This window comes from Tachyglossus aculeatus, chromosome 15 (genome assembly GCF_015852505.1).
Source record: "Tachyglossus aculeatus isolate mTacAcu1 chromosome 15, mTacAcu1.pri, whole genome shotgun sequence".
NCBI lineage: Eukaryota > Metazoa > Chordata > Mammalia > Monotremata > Tachyglossidae > Tachyglossus > Tachyglossus aculeatus.
Genome location: NC_052080.1, coordinates 24,646,795 through 24,666,947, shown reverse-complemented (window position 1 = coordinate 24,666,947; position 20,153 = coordinate 24,646,795). Strand labels below are relative to the sequence as shown.

Genomic DNA, 20,153 nt, shown 5'->3' with positions numbered 1-20,153 from the left:
ACTGTTCTAAGCGCTGGGGAGGTTACAAGGTGATTACATTGTTCCACTGGGGCTCACAGTCTTAATCCCCATTTTACAGATGAGGTAACTGAGGCACAGAGAAGTTAAGTGACTTGCCCAAAGTCACACGGCTGACAATTGGCAGAGTCGGGATTTGAACCCATGACCTCTGACTCCAAAGCCCGGGCTCTTTCCACTGAGCCACGCTGTTTCCCCAATACAAGGTGATGAGGTTGTCCCACGGGGGGGGCTCACAGTCTCAATCTCCATTTTACAGATGAGGGAACTGAGGCCCAGAGAAGCGAATTCATTCATTCATTCAATCGTATTTATTGAGCACTTACTGTGTGCAGACCGCTGGGTGTGGCGGGGGGGGATACAACAGTAAGCGCTCAATAAATACGATTGAATGGATGAATCAATCAATCAATCGTATTTATTGAGCGCTTACTGTGTGCAGAGCACTGCACTAAGCGCTTGGGAAGTACAAGTTGGCAACATATAGAGACGGTCCCTACCCAACAGTGGGCTTACAGTCTAAAAGCATGGGCTCACAGTCTAAAAGATACGATTAAATATGACTGAATGAATGACCGGACAGGCAGTGCTCATGACAGTGCCTGACACAGGGCAAGAGCTTGGCAGATCCCGTCATTATTCTTTTTATTCTGCATCATCATCATCAATCGTATTTATTGAGCGCTTACTGTGTGCAGAGCACTGTACTAAGCGCTTGGGAAGTCCAAGTTGGCAACATATAGAGACGGTCCCTACGCAACAGTGGGCTCACAGTCTAAAAGGGGGAGATGGACAACAAAACCAAACATACTGACTGCACCCAGTAAGCGCTCAATAATCAATCAGTCGTATTTATTGAGCGCTTACTGTGTGCTGAGCACTGCACTAAGCGCTTGGGAAGTCCAAGTTGGCAACATATAGAGACAGTCCCTATGCAACAGTGGGCTCACAGTCTAAAAGGGGGAGACAGACAACAAAACCAAACATACTAACAGACTGCACCTAGAAAGCGCTCAATAGTCAATCAGTAGTATTTATTGAGCGCTTACTGTGTGCAGAGCACTGCACTAAGCGCTTGGGAAGTCCAAGTTGGCAACATATAGAGACAGTCTCTACGCAACAGTGGGCTCTAAAATATATGATTAAATACGATTGAATGAATGACCGGACAGGCAGTGCTCGGAGCGGCGCCTGACACAGGGCAAGAGCTTGGCAGATCCCGTCGTTATTATTGTGATTCTTTTGATGGTGACTATGATTTGGGGGTCCCGGGTCTGGGCCCCTAAGGGGGGAGCCCCGGGCCCGGCTCTAGCGAGGAGATCCGGGGGCCCAAATGACTCCTGGCCCCACCCACCGTGCGGACACATGTGACTCGGCTGAGTTTAAGAGCTGCTGCAGTTGTTGCAGTTGTTGCATTTGTTGCCGTTGCCTGCTGCAGTTGTGACAGGCCCTGCTGCCATGGAGCTGGCCCTTAGGGCTCATCCCGTCCTGCTGCTGCTGCTGCTGCTACAACTGCTCCAGCCGATCCCGGCCGCCGGTAGGTTCCCAATCCAGAAACGGGATGTGCCTGGATCCCCCCCCCCCTTTTTTGGGTGGAAGTGGCCCAGGCCCCAAAGCCGAGACCCCGGGAATCCGGACGATTTCCATATCTATTCTATTGATTTTATTTTGTTAGTACGGTTGGTTTTGTTCTCTGTCTCCCCCTTCTAGACTGTGAGCCCGCTGTTGTGTAGGGACTGTCTCTAGCGTTGCCAGCTTGGACTTCCCAAGCGCTTAGTACAGTGCTCAGCACACAGTAAGCGCTCAATAAATACGATTGATTGATATGTTGTCAACTTGTACTTCCCAAGCCCTTAGTACAGTGCTCAGCACACAGTAAGCGCTCCGTAAATACGATTGATTGATATGTTGCCAACTTGTACTTCCCAAGCGCTTAGTCCAGTGCTCTGCACACAGTAAGCGCTCAATAAATACGATTGATTGATTGATTTTCCCCGGCCCCTCCCCTCCTTTTCCAGCCTCACCATCGAGGTCTAAGAACTTCTAATTTAGATCGATCAATCAATCAATCGCATTTATTGAGTGCTTACTGTGTGCAGAGCACTGTACTAAGCGCTTGGGAAGTACAAGTTGGCAACAGATAGAGACAGTCCCTACCCAGCACTGGGCTCACAGTCTAAAATGGGGAGACAGAGAACAAAACCACACTAACAAAATAAAATAAATAGAATAGATATGTACAAGTAAAATAGAGTAATCAATCAATCAATCGTATTTATTGAGCACCTACTGTGTGCCGAGCACTGGACTAAGCACTTGGGAAGTCCAAGTTGGCAACATATAGAGACAGTCCCTACCCAACAGTGGGCTCACAGTCTAAAAGGGGGAGACAGAGAACAAAACCAAACACACTAACAAAATAAAATAAATAGAATAGATATGTACAAGTAAAATAGAGTAATCAATCAATCAATCGTATTTATTGAGCACTTACTGTGTGCGGAGCACTGTACTAAGCGCTTGGGAAGTCCAAGTTGGCAACATATAGAGACAGTCCCCATGCAACAGTGGGCTCACAGTCTAAAAGGGGGAGACAGACAACAAAACCAAACATACTAACAAAATAAAATAGAATAGATACGTACAAGTAAAATAGAGTAATCAATCAATCGTATTTATTGAGCGCTTACTGTGTGCAGAGCACTGTACTAGGCGCTTGGGAAGTACAAGTTGGCAACATATACAGTCCCTACCCAACAGTGGGCTCACAGTCTAAAAGGGGGAGACAGAGAACAAAACCAAACATACTAACAAAATAAAATAAATAGAATAGATATGTACAAGTAAAATAAATAAATAGAGTAATAAATATGTACAAACATATATACAGGTAGATAATAATGATGATGGTATTTAAGCGCTTACTATGTGCCAAGCGCCATTCTAAGCGAGGTGATCAGGTTGTCCCACGTGGGGCTTACAGTCTTAATCCCTATTTTACAGATGAGGGAACTCAGGCACAGAGAAGTGAAGTGATTTGTCCAAAGTCACACAGCTGATGTGGTGGCGCAGGGATTAGAACCCATGACCTCTAACTCCCAAGCACAGGCTCTTTCCACTGAGCCACGCTGCTTCTCTAAGATCAGTAGACTGTGAGCCCACTGTTGGGTAGGGACCATCTCTATATGTTGCCAACTTGTGCTTCCCAAGCGCTTAGTACAGTGCTCTGCACACAGCGCTCAATACGATTGATTGATTGATTACCCCTAGCAAATTGCTCTCCTCTAATAATAATGTTGGTATTTGTTAAGCACTTACTATAATAATAATAATGATAGCATTTATTAAGCACTTACTATGTGCAAAGCACTGTTGTAAGCGCTGGGGAGGTTACAAGGTGATCAGGTTGTCCCACGGGGGGCTCACAGTCTTAATCCCCATTTTACAGATGAGGTAACTGAGGCCCAGAGAAGTTAAGTGACTTGCCCAAAGTCACACAGCTGAGAGTTGGCAGAGCTGGGATTTGAACCCATGACCTCTGACTCCAAAGCCTGTGCTCTTTCCACTGAACCACGCTGCTTCTATGTGCCAAGCACTGTTCTAAGTGCTGGGGCGGGGATACAAGGTAATCAAGATTGTCCCCTGTGGGGCTCACAGTCTTCATCCCCATTTTACAGATGAGGGAACTGAGGCACAGAGAAGTGACTTGCCCAGAGTCACACAGCTGACAAGTGGTGGAGGTGGGATTAGAACCCAAGACCTCTGACGTGCAAGCCCGGGCTCTTGCCACTGAGCCACGCGGCTTTTTCTGGTTAATGGTAGACTTTTATTATCATTTAATTGCCAGACAACTCTCAGGTCCTTTTTAATCCATTTTGACCTCTCCCCACTGGTTTTACTGGATTGTGGAGAAGCAGCGTGGCTCAGTGGAAAGAGCCCGGGCTTTGGAGTCAGAGGTCATGGGTTCAAATCCCTGCTCCGCCAATTGTCAGCTGTGTGACTTTGGGCAAGTCACTTCACTTCTCTGGGCCTCAGTTCCCTCATCTGTAAAATGGGGATTAAGACGGTGAGCCCCCTGTGGGACAACCTGATCACCTTGTAACCTCCTCCGCGCTTAGAACAGTGCTGTGCACATAGTAAGCGCTTAATAAATGCCATTATTATTATTATTATTATTATTATTATTATTATATTCTAAAATCATACGGTCTTTCTTACCTACTCTTTCCCGGACTTACAAACTGGCCCTGGGGGCAGGACATAATAATAATAATAATAATAATGGCATTTATTAAGCGCTTACTATGTGCAAAGCACTGTTCTAAGCGCTGGGGCAGATACAAGGTAATCAAGTTGTCCCACGGGGGGCTCACAGACTTAATCCCCATTTTCCAGATGAGGGAACGGAGGCCCAGAGAAGTGAAGTGACTTGCTCAAAGTCACACAGCTGGCAAGTGGCGGAGCCGGGATTCGAACCCACGACCTCTGACTCCAAAGCCCGGGCTCTTTCCACTGAGCCACACTGCTTCCCCAAGGACATCTCTTTCAGCTCCCTGAAGTTACCCCAACTTCTCCCAAAGCCCCAGCCGCTCGCCTCCCACCCCCGCAACCGCAGGATTTGGGGTCTGAGGAAGCGGACTGCAATCGCTAGACAGGGAAGTCGGCTCAGATTTGGCATCCTGTTTGCGCCCTGTCCCTCTCAAATGTTTAATAAATATTTATTTATTTATTACTCTTATTTATTTATTTATTTATTTGTTTTACTTGTACATTTCTATCCTACTTATTTTGTTGGTATGTTTGGTTCTGTTCTCTGTCTCCCCCTTTTAGACTGTGAGCCCACTGTTGGGTAGGGACTGTCTCTATGTGATGCCAATTTGTACTTCCCAAGCGCTTAGTACAGTGCTCTGCACATAGTAAGCGCTCAATAAATACGATTGATTGATTGATTGATTCAGGGTGACAGAGGATGGGGAAATAACGTGTGTCCCTGTGGACTGTAAACTCCTCAGGGCCCAGAGTCATGCTTGCTAGTTCTGATGTGCTCTCCTGCTCTCCTAAGTTCTTCATACAGTGCTCCGCATACAGATGCTAAATTGATACTATTGCTTGACACACATCTTGTGCATCTGGCAAGGACGGTATGCCTTTCAGAATAAGGGGTGTGTGCGTGTGTTTCCAACTTGTACTTCCCAAGTGCTTAGTACAGTGCTCTGCACACAGTAAGCGCTCAATAAATACGATTGATTGTTTCACAAGTGGCCAATGCAGAACCCACAATCCTGACTGCACACGTGCACTTACACACACACACACACAAAATACTCTAGGCTGGACTGTCGTGTTCATCGTTTGCAGTAATAATAATAATAATAATGGCAGTTATTAAGTGCTTACTATGTGCAAAGCACTGTTCTAAGCGCTAGAGAGGTTACAAGGTGATCAGGTTGTCCCACGGGGGGCTCACAGTCGTAATCCCCATTTTACAGATGAGGGAACTGAGGCCCAGAGAAGTGAAGTGACTTGCCCAAAGTCACACAGCTGACAGCTGGCGGAGCGGGGATTTGAACCCATGACCTCTGACTCCAAAGCCCGGGCTCTTTCCACGGAGCCACGCTGCAGTGCCAGGTGCGGTTTTCCCTTGTCCCTATCCCTCCTATTGCCTAGAATAAGGCACCATCCTAGGATTTGGCTTAAACGGCAGCGTGGGGGATTTCATTCATTCAATTATTGAGCGCTTACTGTATGCAGAGCACTGTACTAAGCGCTTGGGAAGTACAAGTTGGCAACATATAGAGACGGTCCCTACTCAACAACGGGCTCACAGTCTAGAAGGGGGAGACAGACAACAAAATAAAACATGTGGACAGGATTTGGGTTACGAGAACAATTCCCTAACGAGGGAACTTACTAGGACAGGCTGTCAAGGTCTCAGAAGGCAGATGAAATTCTCAATCTGTCAGCGAGGTTTTAGATGCCCCAAGGCAGGAGGAGGGACTCGATAAGCCCTTGAGGTCCTTTGGAGTTCCAGGATTTCTTCCAGCACAGCTTCGATGGGGCGGGGGGGATCAGTAATCAGGTTGTTCCTAACCGAGTGGCTTAGCACAGTGCTTCGCACTCAGTGGGCACTCCTTAAATACTGTTTCCACTGCTCCAGCTGGCCGGGTCCACAGAGGACCTCGCCATCGTCCATCATGGAAACTAGCTGGAGCCTGTACTTCAGATTCTGCGACGAAGCATCCGAGGAAAGAGGGCAAGGAGGCCTGGGGATACGTGGACGTCAGGAGCAACGCCAGCATGTTCTGGTGGCTTTACTATGCCGACAATCGCTGCAAGCCGTTCGCAGAGCTGCCGCTGATCATGTGGCTTCAGGTAAGGCTGCCCTTGGGGACTTGTCGCAGCCTCTCACCTCCGACCCCATGCCCCTCCGCACGCCCTCCCCCAACCCGCGTCTGACGTGGGTCTCATCCTGATGGGTGAGGGTGTGAGGCGGTGCCAGAGACACCGGCTCCGTAACCAGTGCCTCAAGGACAATCCCGCTGCTTAAGTCTCAGTACTGAGGTTCATTTCCACCCCCCATCCACCGTTCTCGGCTCAAGTCCCCGTCAACTTGACCAATCTGTCCCCCTTGGACTGATCTTGCTTGCTCGTGGGGGTGGGGGGATGGAAGGGCTGAATCCGCCAGGCCAGATTCTCCTGTCATTCGTGTGGGAGGCGGCCCAGCCTCTCCATTCTCCAGCAACCCCTTGCATGCTGGAGGACTGCCTAGTTTTCCCCTGCCCAACCCCACAGTACCCTCACCTGTAAACTGGGAGTCGTGGGAGAATCGTCTTCCCGTTCCAACACGGTGCTTCTGCCAGCACCGTTTCCAAGAGTGCCCCTATCAACTCAGCTGGGCACCTTTTCTGGCCCCTGCCCACACAGGTGAGCATTGTCCAGACACCATTGGTGACCTGGGGCAAGGGGGACCTGTGCTGACGGTCTGCTATGGGGAAATGGTTTGCACCGAACAACCCGCACTCTCTGATCCGATGAGAAGGTGGGCGGGGAGAATGGGTGCAGCCTGTGGTCTCAGAAGAGGCTGTCTCTGGGGCCTCTCCAGCAGAAAACGCTCTGGCCCATTTGGTAAGCCATCGTTGAGGGTGGTACCGCAAGCAGATCGGGGTTGATACCCACCTCCCTCACCAGGCTGTCCGGTAGCCCTGCTTGGGCAATCCCTGGGTGTGGGTTGCTGGCCCTATTCCTCCCAGCTGCATTAATAAATCAATGATGGGTAAGGTCTAGATGCGAATCCTGATGTCACTTAGTCCATTTCCCAAAGGAAGAAACCTGGGGATAGGACAGAGGACCTTCTTACAGGCCACCCCTGGTTGAGTACGAATCAGAGGCAGGGAGAGAGTTTATACCTGCCCTCTTGTATTTGATGATTATCTTAAAGAATGTGCTGACTACTTATTCTCCCAGAAGACAGGACTGCAAGGAAGCTTACATTGCAGCAAAAACGATTTAGGTCAAGTGTGAGGAAGTACTTTCGGGTAGTAAAGGTCACTGAGTCCTTGTACCGGTTGCTTGAGGGGGTGTTGTGGGATCTTGAATGAAAGAGAAAGCCATCTGCCTTGAGGTGGGTTCTTCTTTGAAGCTAGGGGTCTGCATTCTTTAATTCTCCAGAATGTCGAACCTCCTGGAATCTAGAACTTGAGTGATTATATAACCCTGCACATACAGCTCTGCATTTGCCAGTGGGTTTTAGAATCACTTCTCCCAGGCATCTTGGGGAAGTGTCTGCATTGACTAGGGTGTCCTCTGAGCTGTCAACCCGTAGTCTTTATGGAGGCCCTGCTATGTGTAGAACACTCTACTGAGCTCTTTAGGGAATTCAGAAGAGTCGGTAGACACTATCGCTGCCCTTAAGACTTTTATAATCCAGTGGGGGAGGCAGACAGCAAAATAATTTTACAGCTAGGAAGAGGGGTGTTGAAGAAGCAGGGTAGATAAGCTATGTACGCAAATAAATTCTTCTCTCTTTCAGGGAGGGCCCGGGGGCTCCAGCACCGGATTTGGAAATTTTGAAGAAATTGGTCCCCTCAATAAGGATCTCAAGCCCAGGAAAACCACCTGGGTATGGTGACCGTCTTGCTGCAAACCAGGCTCTTTAAACCGCCAGTATCATTAAGAGGATGAGTGATTAGCGCCCACCGCCCCAGTTCAGCAGCCATCAGTCAATCAATCAGTGGTATTTACATCCCACTAAGGTGCCAACTCTTCATTGTGAGCCCAGGGATGGAAACTGGGTAGGGCTTTTAGACAAGGATAGGGCTTGGTAGGGAGCAGGCTCTGAAGAGCCAATGGGCCAGAGAGCCACCGTTTAGGGCCTTAACTGGAAAGTCTCCAGCCTTGTCAGAGAACTGGGGAGCAAGGTGAGGGGTCCAGCTGTCCCCCCTTTTCCCCACCATCGCCCAAATGGCGCGGACCCCGTGTCCATCAGATATCCCAGACTGAATTTCCTAAAGCTGTTATCGACTCTCTTTTCCTTGTGCCCGAGCACAGCCCTGGTGGATACTGGAAGCTGAGTCTAGTCAGTCCCTCTGCCCACATTCTTCTGCAGACCTTCCAGGCTCTTGCCTAGATAGAAAGCAAAATCCAGCCTGGAGGGAAAAGGCTTTCAGAAAAGGCTGGCATGCTCTTGTTTCAGCCTTGACTAGATTGTGGCCGCAGACAGCCTTGCCAGCCTGTCTCCCCACGTATGTAACTGGAAGGGCCAGAGGAAGTGACCTCCAGAGGCAAGCTTGCCTGCAAGTGTCCAGATTCCATCTAAAAATAACTCCCCGGTGGGCTGGGTGCGATCACGAGCTTATGGGAAGTCTCACCCCTGGGTTTTCTGTGGGCCGCTCAGGTGCAGGCAGCCAGCATCCTGTTTGTGGATAACCCCGTGGGCAGCGGGTTCAGCTACGTGAACCATAGCGACACATACGCCAAAAACCTCTCCACCGTGGCTGCTGACATGCTGGTTCTCCTGAAGACTTTCTTTGAAAAACAGACAGAATTTCAGGTAGGAAGGCCCTTGCCATTCCCTCCCACCCACGGAATCACTCCTTCCCTCTGGAGCAATATGCAACACTTCCACATGCTGGACACGGAAGAAGGATGTACGCCATCAGGGTCAGATTGGTGGCCTCTGTGTTTCTTCCCAAGAGCGGTCCATTCGCCACCGCTTCCAGGTTTGGGAAAGGGTGGGATTTCTAAGACCAGTCCTGATGGGGACCTGGGGAAAGACCACGGCTCTGAGAATCGGGAGTCCTGGGTTCCAGCCCCAGCTCTGCCTGCTGTTTCCGGGCCTTCAGAGGTGAAAGTTTACAATCAAAAGTCTATCTAGCTGGGCCACAGAATTGTTCCCCTCAGGAGACTCTGTCGTCACCAGTCTCTGACAGATGTGTTGACCATCTAAACCAGAGAGTCCGGGTGACACTGTTGCCTGGAGAGGGGTGGGAAGGCCCAGGAGCTCAGGGTTTTAACTTTGGGTTTCGTCTCCTGCAGACTGTTCCATTCTACATCTTCTCCGAATCCTACGGAGGAAAAATGGCTGCTGGCATTGCTCTGGAACTCCATAAGGTATGGGTAAAAAGCCTCTTTGACTTTTTCCATTTTTTTTCCCCATGGTCCACAAGAAGAGTGGCTCTGATAGGGTACTCTACAATCATTTTGGGTTCTTTGCTACACTCCTCATTGATTAAATTTATTAAGCTCATGTCCGTTGCCCAGACCTGGGGTAGATAACGAATCACGTGTGCAGAGGTTTAGAGGCTGCATTAGAGTAGGTAGACCTCATCACTGCCTGCAAGGAGTTTGCACTCTAGCTGGCACATAGTAAGCGCTTAACAAATAACATAATTATTATAAATTTCAGGTAAGGGAAGGTGCAGGAGAACACATAGGAAGAAGAAAGGGAGGTACTGCTGGCCCGTGTGAAAGATGGACTGCCATTGTGCCCGGTCTAGCTAACGGTTAGGAGAAGAGCAGCCACCATCTTTCTCCAGCCCAAGTTTCACTACCCTCTCATCTGTTGGTTTGGGGCAGAGTCAAATGATCTGGTTAGGGAGGAGTGTTCTCACCCATAAGTTTTCAGTTCCTACTGACTCAGCTTGTATTTCCTGCTTCTGCGCAGTGTTCCCTAAATTACCCTCCTGCTGAGTTCTGTTGAACTTGGCCACTTGCTAGTAAAAACCCGAGGTCTCATGGGGCGAGAGAGAGAGGAGAGGGAGAGTGTGTGTGTGTGTTTGTGCACACGTGCATTTGCGCTCACACTTGGAGTCTGGACCAATCTGGGCCTCCTGAAGGTGTGTGGTCCAGGCTTCACCGGACTTCCCCCACCCCCCCAGTGCTGGGGGAGTCTGGCTTTTATCACCCCAGGTGGGGTGGCAGAAGATGGGTCCCTTCAGAGGGGACGGGGGTTTGTAAGCCAGGAAAAGCCATCAAATGGAGCCTGCAGCATGGCCTAACGGAAAGAGGTTGTGACTGGGAGTCGGGAGACCTGGGTTCTAATCCTGGCATTGCCACTCGCCTGTTGTGCGACCCAGGACAAGTCACTTCTGCATCTCAATTATCTCAGTTATACTGGTTCTCCCTCCTACCTCAACTGTGAGAGCCCCATGTGGGATGGACTGTGTTGGAACTGAACATCTTGTATCTACCCCAGCATTTAGAACAGTGTTTGGCACATAGTAAGCGCTTTAATACCATCATCATCATCACCCCAGTGCTTAGCACAATACTTGGCATATAGTGCCTAACATATCACAGTTATTTTTGTTGTTATTAGCTCCTTAATGGGACGGAAAAACAGGTGAACATCCCCAGGGGTCTGAATTTATGTTTGTTTCCCTCAGGCTATTCAGCAGGGCAGCATAAAGTGCAACTTCGCTGGGGTCGCCCTGGGTGATGCCTGGATTTCTCCACTGGGTAAGTGAAGACTTCAGGGCCTCAGCCCGGGACAGAGTCCCCTGGGCCTTAGTCCTCTAAGGAACAATCCATTCAATTCATAGGTGTCTGTGGTATCAGAGCTCAGTCACTGGCCTGCTGTGTGACTTTGGGCAAATCCCTTAACCTTTCAGGGCCCCAGCTTCCTCTTTTTGATGGCGATCAGATCGGTTGCGAGCCCCACATAGGACAGGGACTGTGCCAGATCTTATTACCTCGCATTGACCCTAGCACTTTGTGCAGAGTATGTAACCAACAGCATCATTATGATCTAGTGTCCACAGAGTTGCAAAGATGGAGGGGCAGGTAGAAGCCACAGAGGTCCAGCCGTGGCTAACCAGTTGCTCTGGGAGGGTCGCATGGGAGAGGCCAGGAGGCCCCCAAGCTCTACTTCTCCACAGTACTAGGAGGAGAGCTGACTCTCTTTGGAAGTCTGGGGTTTCAGGGAAGGGAACTTCTGTGCCCCTGCCCTTGGATCTTTCCCCACTGGATTCATCCATTCATTCAATCACATTTATTGAGCGCTTACCATGTGCAGAGCACTATACTAAGTGCTTGGGAAGTACAAGTTGTGACCTAAACACATACACACTATCTCTCTCTTGCTCCCTCTCTCTCTTTCCACCACCAACCCCTACCCACCAGACAGGAACACACACACACACAGCCCAAGGCCACTGCACCCAGAGAAGGATTGTCTCAAGGCCCTGCACCGTCTGGATGACCAGGATGCCTTTGCCAGCCTCGGCATTCCTGCCCTGAGGGGGCTGGGGACTGGGCGCCCAACAGTCTGAGTCAGCACCCCGGCCGCTGGGGATGGGACCTTGGCGGGGAGAAGCGGGAGGTGGGATTAAGCCGCTCAATTTGGGAATGATCCCCAGGCCTTGGGGGCAATTACCTGAGCACTCCCCCGCCACCCCTCCACCCCCCACAATCAGAAGGGGATGCTACAGCCTTGTCAACTGATGGGCCAGGGCAGTGGGAGTTATTGGACACTGGGGGAATGGGTCAGAGGGAGGGCGAGTGGCTAGCACATCCCATCGCTGCTACCACAGATCATCTCCAGCACCTGCCCTGGAAGGAGTGGGACACCCCTTTCCCTCCGTTAAGCACTAGCATCTGATCAGTGCTCATCCAAATGGCCAGACAAGGCCATTTTCACGAGAACCGGGTGCACTCTCGAGTGCAACCTCATTGTCGGAAGTGTTGTCTTCAACCTGAAGACCAGCTCTCCCTATGTGGACAGAGAGCACATCTGCAAACTCTGCTATGTTGTACTTCCCCCTTTGTACAGTGTTCTGCATGGTTAGCACTTAATAAGTGACTGATTAGTCACAGTGGTATCTCACAAGTACCTACTGAATGTTTAAGATATAGAACAGAAGCATGAGACCCTTTCCTTGTCCACAGAGTAATTCCACTCTGCTGAGCCTGGGAAGCTTGTGGGGTGCAAGTTAGGACAGAGGTCCCTGCTCACTGGCAGAAGGCTCCGTGGGGGATGGTGGGAATCCGAAGCTTGTGGTAATTAAGGTGGAAGGGGCACAGGGGCCAGTGGACCAGGAATAACCTGTCTATTGCCAAATACCCCTCCGGCAAATCTCAGATAACAACCTTCATGGCTTCTGAATCATCTGGACCTGGCTAATCTCTGCAGCATTATATACTGAGCACCTGCTGGGGCAGAGCTGTATGTCCCACAGAAGTAAAAGATGCAGGGTCAGCCCTTAAGTTTCCCATCTAGTAGGGGAGAATGGCAGATCCAAGTTACCCAGCCAAAACTGAGTAATAAGAACACAGAGGGAAATGAAAGGAAGCTATTGAATGAGCATAGTTACATGAACCCCAAGAAAACTGTTAGAATGATATGTCCAGGAAGGTGGGGGATTAGTCGGGGAAGACCTTTTGGAGGAGGTGAGATTTTAGGAGGGCTTTGGAGGGAAGGGGGAGATGCGGATTGACAGATTTGTAGCGGGAGGGAGTTCTGGCATGAGCATGGGAGAAGTACGAGTGACAAACAGTAAGGAGAAGTCCAGGAGGCCTTCCCAGACTGAGCCCCTTCCTTCCTCTCCCCCTCGCCCCCCTCTCCATCCCCCTCATCTTGCCTCCTTCCCTTCCCCACAGCACCTGTATATATGTATGTACATATTTATTACTCTATTTATTTCTTTTACTTGTACATATCTATTCTATTTATTTTATTTTGTTACTATGTTTGGTTTTGTTCTCTGTCTCCCCCTTTTAGACTGTGAGCCCACTGTTGGGTAGGGACTGTCTCTATATGTTGCCAACTTGTACTTCCCAAGCACTTAATACAGTGCTCTGCACACAGTAAGCGCGCAATAAATACGATTGATTGACAGAAAGAGTGGAAGGGGAAGCGGGAGACCACTGGGAAAGGGAAAGTGGATGAGGCGGCCGGAGACCAGTGAGGAGGCCAAGCTGGTCCTTGGGGAAGTTCGTGTGCGATGGTCTCTCTGTCAGGTCCACAAAATAGCAAGACTCCAGGGGGCAGAGAGGGAGAAGGGGCATTGGGTCAAACAGTACTTAAACCCTACTACTGAGCTTGAAGTCTTAAGCCACCCACCTCCTCCCTCCCTCCCCTGCAACTCCTAGCAGCATTCTGACCGCTATAATAATATTTATCAAGTGCTTATTTAATGAAACCAAGCACTGCACTGCACTAAGCATTGGGGTGGGTATCTGCTTGGACGCAGTCCCTTGCCCCAAACCGGAGACGTCTACCCCTTCAGACAGCTGTTCTCTCAAACGCCTGTCTGCCGTGTGGAGTTGGCTTGGCACTTGCATTCTGGAGAATGAGGCTGCAGTGCCCATGTTTTGATTCCCCCGTCTGTGTGCTTTTCTTTAGATTCCGTGCTGTCCTGGGGACCTTATCTCTACAGCATTGTAAGTATTCCCATACCAGCCCACGGAACCAGTGGCAGAGAGGGACACAATGAGCTATTTGAGCTAAAGCAGTTTCAGTTCTTTCCAAGCCCCGTTTAAGCCTTTTATTGCGAAATTTCTAATTTTTTTTTCTTCACCCTTGTTTTTCAAGTTCCTCCTTGTACTTTCAGTGCAGTATCTCGGCAGGGGGTTTCAAACAACATCCCCCAGGAGCTGAGCTGGATTAACATAGAGACTTCAGGGGCTAGAACCAGAGCTTCAGGCTAAAGGTGGGGAGGGGCCTCAAAGTCCAGATTTAAATCAATAACACCACGACGGTCTTAAGCACGTTAATAGTACCTTGATAGCAGAAACGTGACCAAGAATCCTGCTGTTTGTTTTCCAGTCCCTCCTGGATGACCAAGGTCTAGCAGAGGTGATGTTGGTTGCTGAGCAGATCAAGGATGCCATAAACAAAAACCAGTACTCTAAGGCCACCCAGCTGTGGAATAAAGCAGAGGATATCATTGAAGAGGTAAGAGAAGTCGTAGCAGGTCCAGATCCAGCCAGATGAGTCGGTTTGACCCTCTAGGGCTGGGCCTAAATTAATAAGCTAGAGGACCATTGAGATATTTTGTGGGAGGCAGTGTGCCCTGATGAAAAGAGCTTGGGCCTGGGTGGCGGGAGACCCAGGTTTTGGTTCCAGCTCTGCCACTGGCCTGCTGTGTGACCTCAGGCGAGTCCCTTAATTTATCTGGGTCTGTTTCCTCATCTGTGAACTGGAGATAAACTAACTTTAGATTGTAAACCCCATGTCGGGCAGGGATTGTGCAATCTGATTATTTTGTACACTGAGCACATTGTTGGGTGCTTAGTAAGCACCTATACCCAATGAGAAACAGTGTGGCCCAGTGGAAAGCATATGGGTGTGAGAGTCAGGGGACCTGGGTTCTGATCCTGACTCCATCACTTACCTGCTCTTTGACCATAGGCAAGTCACAAATTATCTGTGCCTTAGTAGTCTCTCCTACAAATGGGGATTAAATGCCTGTTCTCCTTCCCCATTAGACTGAGCCCCATGTAGGAGAGGCACTGAATCCAATCTGATTATCTTATATCTATCCCAGTGCTTCATACAGAGCATGCACCTAGGAGTCAGAAGGACCTGGGTTCTAATCCCGGCTCCACCATTTGTCTGCTGTGTGATCTTGGACAACTCACTTAACTTCTCTTTGGCCCAATTCCCTCATCTGTAAAATGGGGATTGCAACTGTGAGCCCCACGTAGGACAGGGACTGTGTCCAACCTGATTACCTTGTATCTACTCCGGCGTTTAGGACAGTGCTTGGCACGCAGTAAGCACTTAACAGGTACCACAGTTATTATTATCCATGCATAGTAAGCGCTTAACAAATACCATGCTACTACTACCATAATAGCGAATCTTGCATTTCAGAACACAGATGGGGTGAACTTCTATAACATCCTAACAAAAACCCCTGAAATTTCTGCCAAGAAGATGAGCCTGGAATTTTCCCAGAGCCACCTAGGTAAGCTGAGCCAGGAGAATTTGGAAACGGGTCCGAATCGTGGAATAACAAAGCAGGGGCATCTATGGAATGACTGTTTTAACTCAGTAAGAGGGTCAAGGTCTCGCTAAGCCGCTCTTGGCCTGAGCCAAAGACCTCTGCAAAGACAGCAGGCAATTTGTGGAACACCACTTGTCTGCCGTGTGACTTTGGGAAATTCATTTAGCTTCTCCATGCCTAAATTACCTCATCTGTAAAATGGGGATTATGGCTGGTCCAACCTGATTAGCTTGTATTTATCCCCGTGCTTAGTGCAGTGTCTGGCACATAATGAGTGCTTAACAAATACCGTAAAAAATAAAATAAATAAAAACCTTTAGATGTGCTGCCCAGGCTGTTGTGTAGTTCGTTTTTGGCTCATATACTTAGCCTGCTGCTGCTGCTCTTACCGAGATAAACTATTTCCCTTCTTCTTTCTGCCCAAAACTGAATATTTTTCTTCCTGGCAGCCTAGACAGCCCAGATGCTAAGAGTGGCATCATTTCCCTGACCACCCATCCCGGTGCCTCACCCCCCCAGAAAAAGAAAATGCACCCCCTGCACAGTGTAGCCAAGCTTCCCAAATAATCCCTTTTCAAAGTAGTTCCAAAGAGAGGAGAAGTGAAGCTGCTTGGTGTAGTCTTATCAATCCATCAGGAGTATTTACTGAGCACTTATTATGTGCAGAGCACCGTACTAAGCACTTGGGAGAGTCCAATCCTTAATAGGCATGATCCCTATCTTCAAGCAGCTTACAATCAGGAATCAGGTACAATCAGGTGCAGGAAACAAGCGAGCTAAAATAATTTACAGCTACAAAGGAGGAGATGCAGTGATAGCCCAGAAGCAGCATGGCCTAATGGAAAGAGCCCCAGGTTGGTGAGTCAGAGGATCTTTGTTCTAATCCCAGCTCGGCCACATTTCTGCTGTGTGATCTTGGCCAAATCATTTAACTTCTCTGGGGTCACGGTTTCATCATCTACAAAAGAGGAGTTCAGTAGCTGGGCTCCATCTTACTTGGAATGTGAGCCCCCAACGGGACTTGAATATCTCCTATCCCCCCAGGACTTAGTATAGTGCTTGGCACATAATAAATGCTTAACAAATGCAGTTACTATTATTATACAGTGGGAGCCCTGGGTGGGGCAGGGACTGTGGTCTGATCTGATTATCTTGTATCTGTTCTGGGGCTTGACCCATAGCAAACACTTAAAAAATACGACTAATATTACTGTTAAAGTGCTGGGTGACAGAGGTCCCCATATCTGTGTTATCTGGACTTCCGCCTCACACACTCACCCCTTACCTTCAATATGATGTGAAGAGCCCCAAAATGGAAGCTGTCTGGCCTATTAGCTCCCCAAAGCCCATCCACTTTTCCCCTCTCACACTCAACAAGTTGGTCCCACCCCTGGGGAAAGTTGTGAGAGCACATACGTCTCCGGGGGCAGACATGGCATCTGGGCAGCCGGAACCAGCAGAAAGTCTTGGCTTCGGGGTTCATCACGTGGCTCTTCTTTTCCTTTCAGTCTCTCTTTTTCACCGCCACGTGAGACAGCTGGAGGAGGACAGCTTAAGCGCCCTCATGAACGGACCCATCAGGAAGAAGCTCCAGAGCATCCCTGACGATGTCACTTGGGGAGGTAACCGTCTCCTTGGTTGGCTTCCAATCTCCCAGCCTCGTGGGGAGGACACTTAAGCGCTTAGTACAGTGCTCTGCACACAGTAAGCGCTCAATAAATACGATTGATTGACACCCACTTCCTTGCTGATGAGGGACGGGGCCCCTAAGCAGGTGGCTTAGGCCTCACAGACGCTCAGGTTCAGGAAGGAGACTCCTTGTTTTTGCTCCCTCGGGAACCGTTGGTCAGCATCTGTGGTCCCAAGTGCCATAGCCTCATTCGACACAACTGCCAAGAGGCTTGGCCTCTGCTGTTAAGACCCTGATGTGCAGGAATCAAGTGACCAGGGAAAGGACCCTCCAGGGCTGGTCTTCAGAGGCTTTCGTCCTTCTGTGTGACCTTGGTTGAGTCACTTAAATTATCTGTGCCTCTCTTCCTTCATCCGTGAAATGGGCATTAAATCCCTGCCCTCCCTCCTCCTTAGGTCACGAGCCCCAAGTGGGACAGGGATGATGTCTGTGACCTGACTGCACTGCATCTATCTATGAAAAGCAGCGTGGCTCAGTGGAAAGAGCACAGGCGTGGGAGTCAGATGTTATAGGTTTGAATCCCGGCTCCGCCACTTATCGGCTGTGTGACTTTGGGCAAGTCACTGCACTTATCTGTGCCTCAATTACCGCATCTGTAAAATGGGGATTAAGACAGTGAGCCCCATGTGGGACAACCTGATCACCTAGTATCCCCCCAGCACTTAGAACAGTGCTTTGCACATAGTAAGCACTTAAATTCCATCATTATCTATCGCAGTGCTTGACATAGAGGAGCGCACAGCAAATACCTCTATTGTTGAAGCCCAGGAAAAGAAAGGGATTCAGGATTCTGCTGCAGGTGACCCCAGGCGGGAGCAGGGAGCCAGGACCTCATCTTCTGAACCTGGCTCGGCTTTCTGACTGGAATTGCGATCGAGGGGAATGGAATCTCCACATGTTGGGAGTAAGGGACTGAAAATCACTGGCGGGTTTTCGGTTCCCAATTTTCTGAGCCCCCGGCCGCTGCTGCGATCCTTAGGAAGTCCAGGGGCAGGCCTCGACAGCCAGAGCAGTGATGGGGCAACTCCAGGCCGAAGCTGGGCTGTGGTCCCTCAGGAGACTTAGCTATACCTTCCACACATCTGTGTAACAGTGAGGGCTCCTGTTTGTCCTCAGATGCTCACACGGGCTGCCTGGCCCTTCTCTCTATCCGTTTTTTTCTCTGCCTTCCTCCTCCTCCCACAGGGCAATCTTCCTTGGTCTTCCTAAATATGGAGGAGGACTTCATGAAGCCTGTGATTGACATCGTGGACCAGCTGCTGGAGGCCGGGATCAATGTCACCATATATAATGGGCAACTGGATCTCATCGTGGACACCATGGGTAGGAAAGCGGACCCAGGGAAGGGCATTGTGGTCCAGTGGAAAGAACACATAATGAGGCATCAGGAGACAAGGGTTTGAATCCACGTTCTGCCCCATAGCTGGCTGTGTGACCTTGGGAAAGTCCCCTACCCTTTCTGCACCTCAGTTTCCTCAGCTGTGAAATGGGGATAAGATGCCTGCTCTTCCTCCCTCTTAGATCGTAAGACCTATGAGGGATGGGGTTTGCACAGAATCCAGTTTGGGCTTCAAGTGACAGATTTTAGTAGCTGGAAGATTTTGGGGCGAGTGAGTTTTGGAGGGCCTAATAGGAAAGGACATCACTGCACATGGGGAGCACTCAGTAAATACCACTGATTGATCCTCTACGAACCGCTCTTGATGCTTCTTTCTCCTTTCTGTTCTCCCCTCTCCCGCTGCAGGGCAGGAGGCCTGGGTACGGAAACTAAAGTGGCCCCAGCTTGGCCTGTTCAGTAAGCTGAAGTGGAAGGCCCTGTACAATGACCCACAAGGTTGGGAGACAGCTGCGTTCTTTAAGACCTATCAGAACCTGGCCTTCTACTGGATCCTCAGGGCCGGACACATGGTAAGTGGCCCCGTGTGCTTTGGCCCGGGCCCACCCTGGCTTGGGCCTGTGTGTTTGGCCCGAGGCCTGGCCCACGTCGCAGTGAGCGGGGAGGTCCTGTTGCTGAAGATAAAGAATGCCGGAAGAGCTCCCACTGAACCACCCAAACTCCTTTTAGCTTTTTCCTCAAAGGATCCTTTTTCCAACAGATTTATGGAGGCTACCAATAATAGTCATGCTACTGTTTGAGCACCCCATGGGGCCAGTGCAGTGTACTAAACCCTTGGGGAAAATTCAGTAGAAGCCCAGACCCGGGAGCTTCTGCTCTAATGGGGGAGACAGACACAGAGACTGTTACAAAGTAGATAGAGGTGGAGCCAGAAGAACACACAGAGAAGATTAGAGAGACCAGGCAGGATCCAGGACGCTGGTGGACTACTCTGAGCCCCCAGGCCCTCAGGGGCCACAAATCCACAGGCCTTGCTTTCTTTCAGGTGCCGTCGGACCAGGGAGACACGGCCCTGAAGATGGTGAAGATGGTGACCCAGCAAATCGAAAACTGAGAGGGGCAGGCGGTCGGGAGGCTGCCCAGATGTTTACCAAAGCATCTAACAATTTTTTCCCCCCCTAAGGATTTTGTAACCTGCGTAAGATCATATTTATTGAGTGCTTACTGTGCGTAGAGCACTGTACTAGGCTCTTGGGAAGTCAGCAATAGAGACGGTCCCCGCCCACAGTGGGCTTCCAGTCTAGGAGGGAGGAGACAGGCATTAAAACAAGTAAACGGGCATCAATATAAATAGAATTATAGATATACACATTGAAACAAGTAAACTGACATGAATATAAATAAACAGAATTATAGATATGTATGTACACAAGTGCTGTGGGGTGGGCAGGAGGGGGAGAAAAAAGGGAGCGAGTGGGGGTGTTGGGGAGGGGAAGCTGAGGAAAAGGGGGGCTTAGTCTGGAAATGTTCCTTCAGCCGTCTGGGAATTCATCAAGCATTTTAACTCTCCAAAGCTCCGTCACTTTGATAAGTTAGTGAGTTACGGTATCGTTTGAGGGGTTACTACTTTTAATAATAATAATAATATTGATATTTAAGCGCT

General features: G+C 49.6%; 1 protein-coding gene across 1 annotated transcript; it reads left to right on the top strand.

Annotated features, from left to right (window-relative positions):
- Nucleotides 1-1,440: 1,440 nt before the first annotated feature.
- SCPEP1 (serine carboxypeptidase 1) lies at nt 1,441-19,909 on the top strand. Its single transcript, XM_038757319.1, has 13 exons — nt 1,441-1,555; nt 6,176-6,390; nt 8,048-8,137; nt 8,912-9,067; nt 9,553-9,627; nt 10,902-10,974; nt 13,859-13,896; nt 14,282-14,410; nt 15,332-15,425; nt 16,973-17,086; nt 18,340-18,477; nt 18,899-19,062; nt 19,536-19,909. Exons 1-13 carry the CDS (start codon nt 1,477-1,479, stop codon nt 19,602-19,604), a joined length of 1,434 nt encoding a protein of 477 aa, XP_038613247.1. The 5' UTR covers nt 1,441-1,476; the 3' UTR covers nt 19,605-19,909.
- Nucleotides 19,910-20,153: the final 244 nt, after the last annotated feature.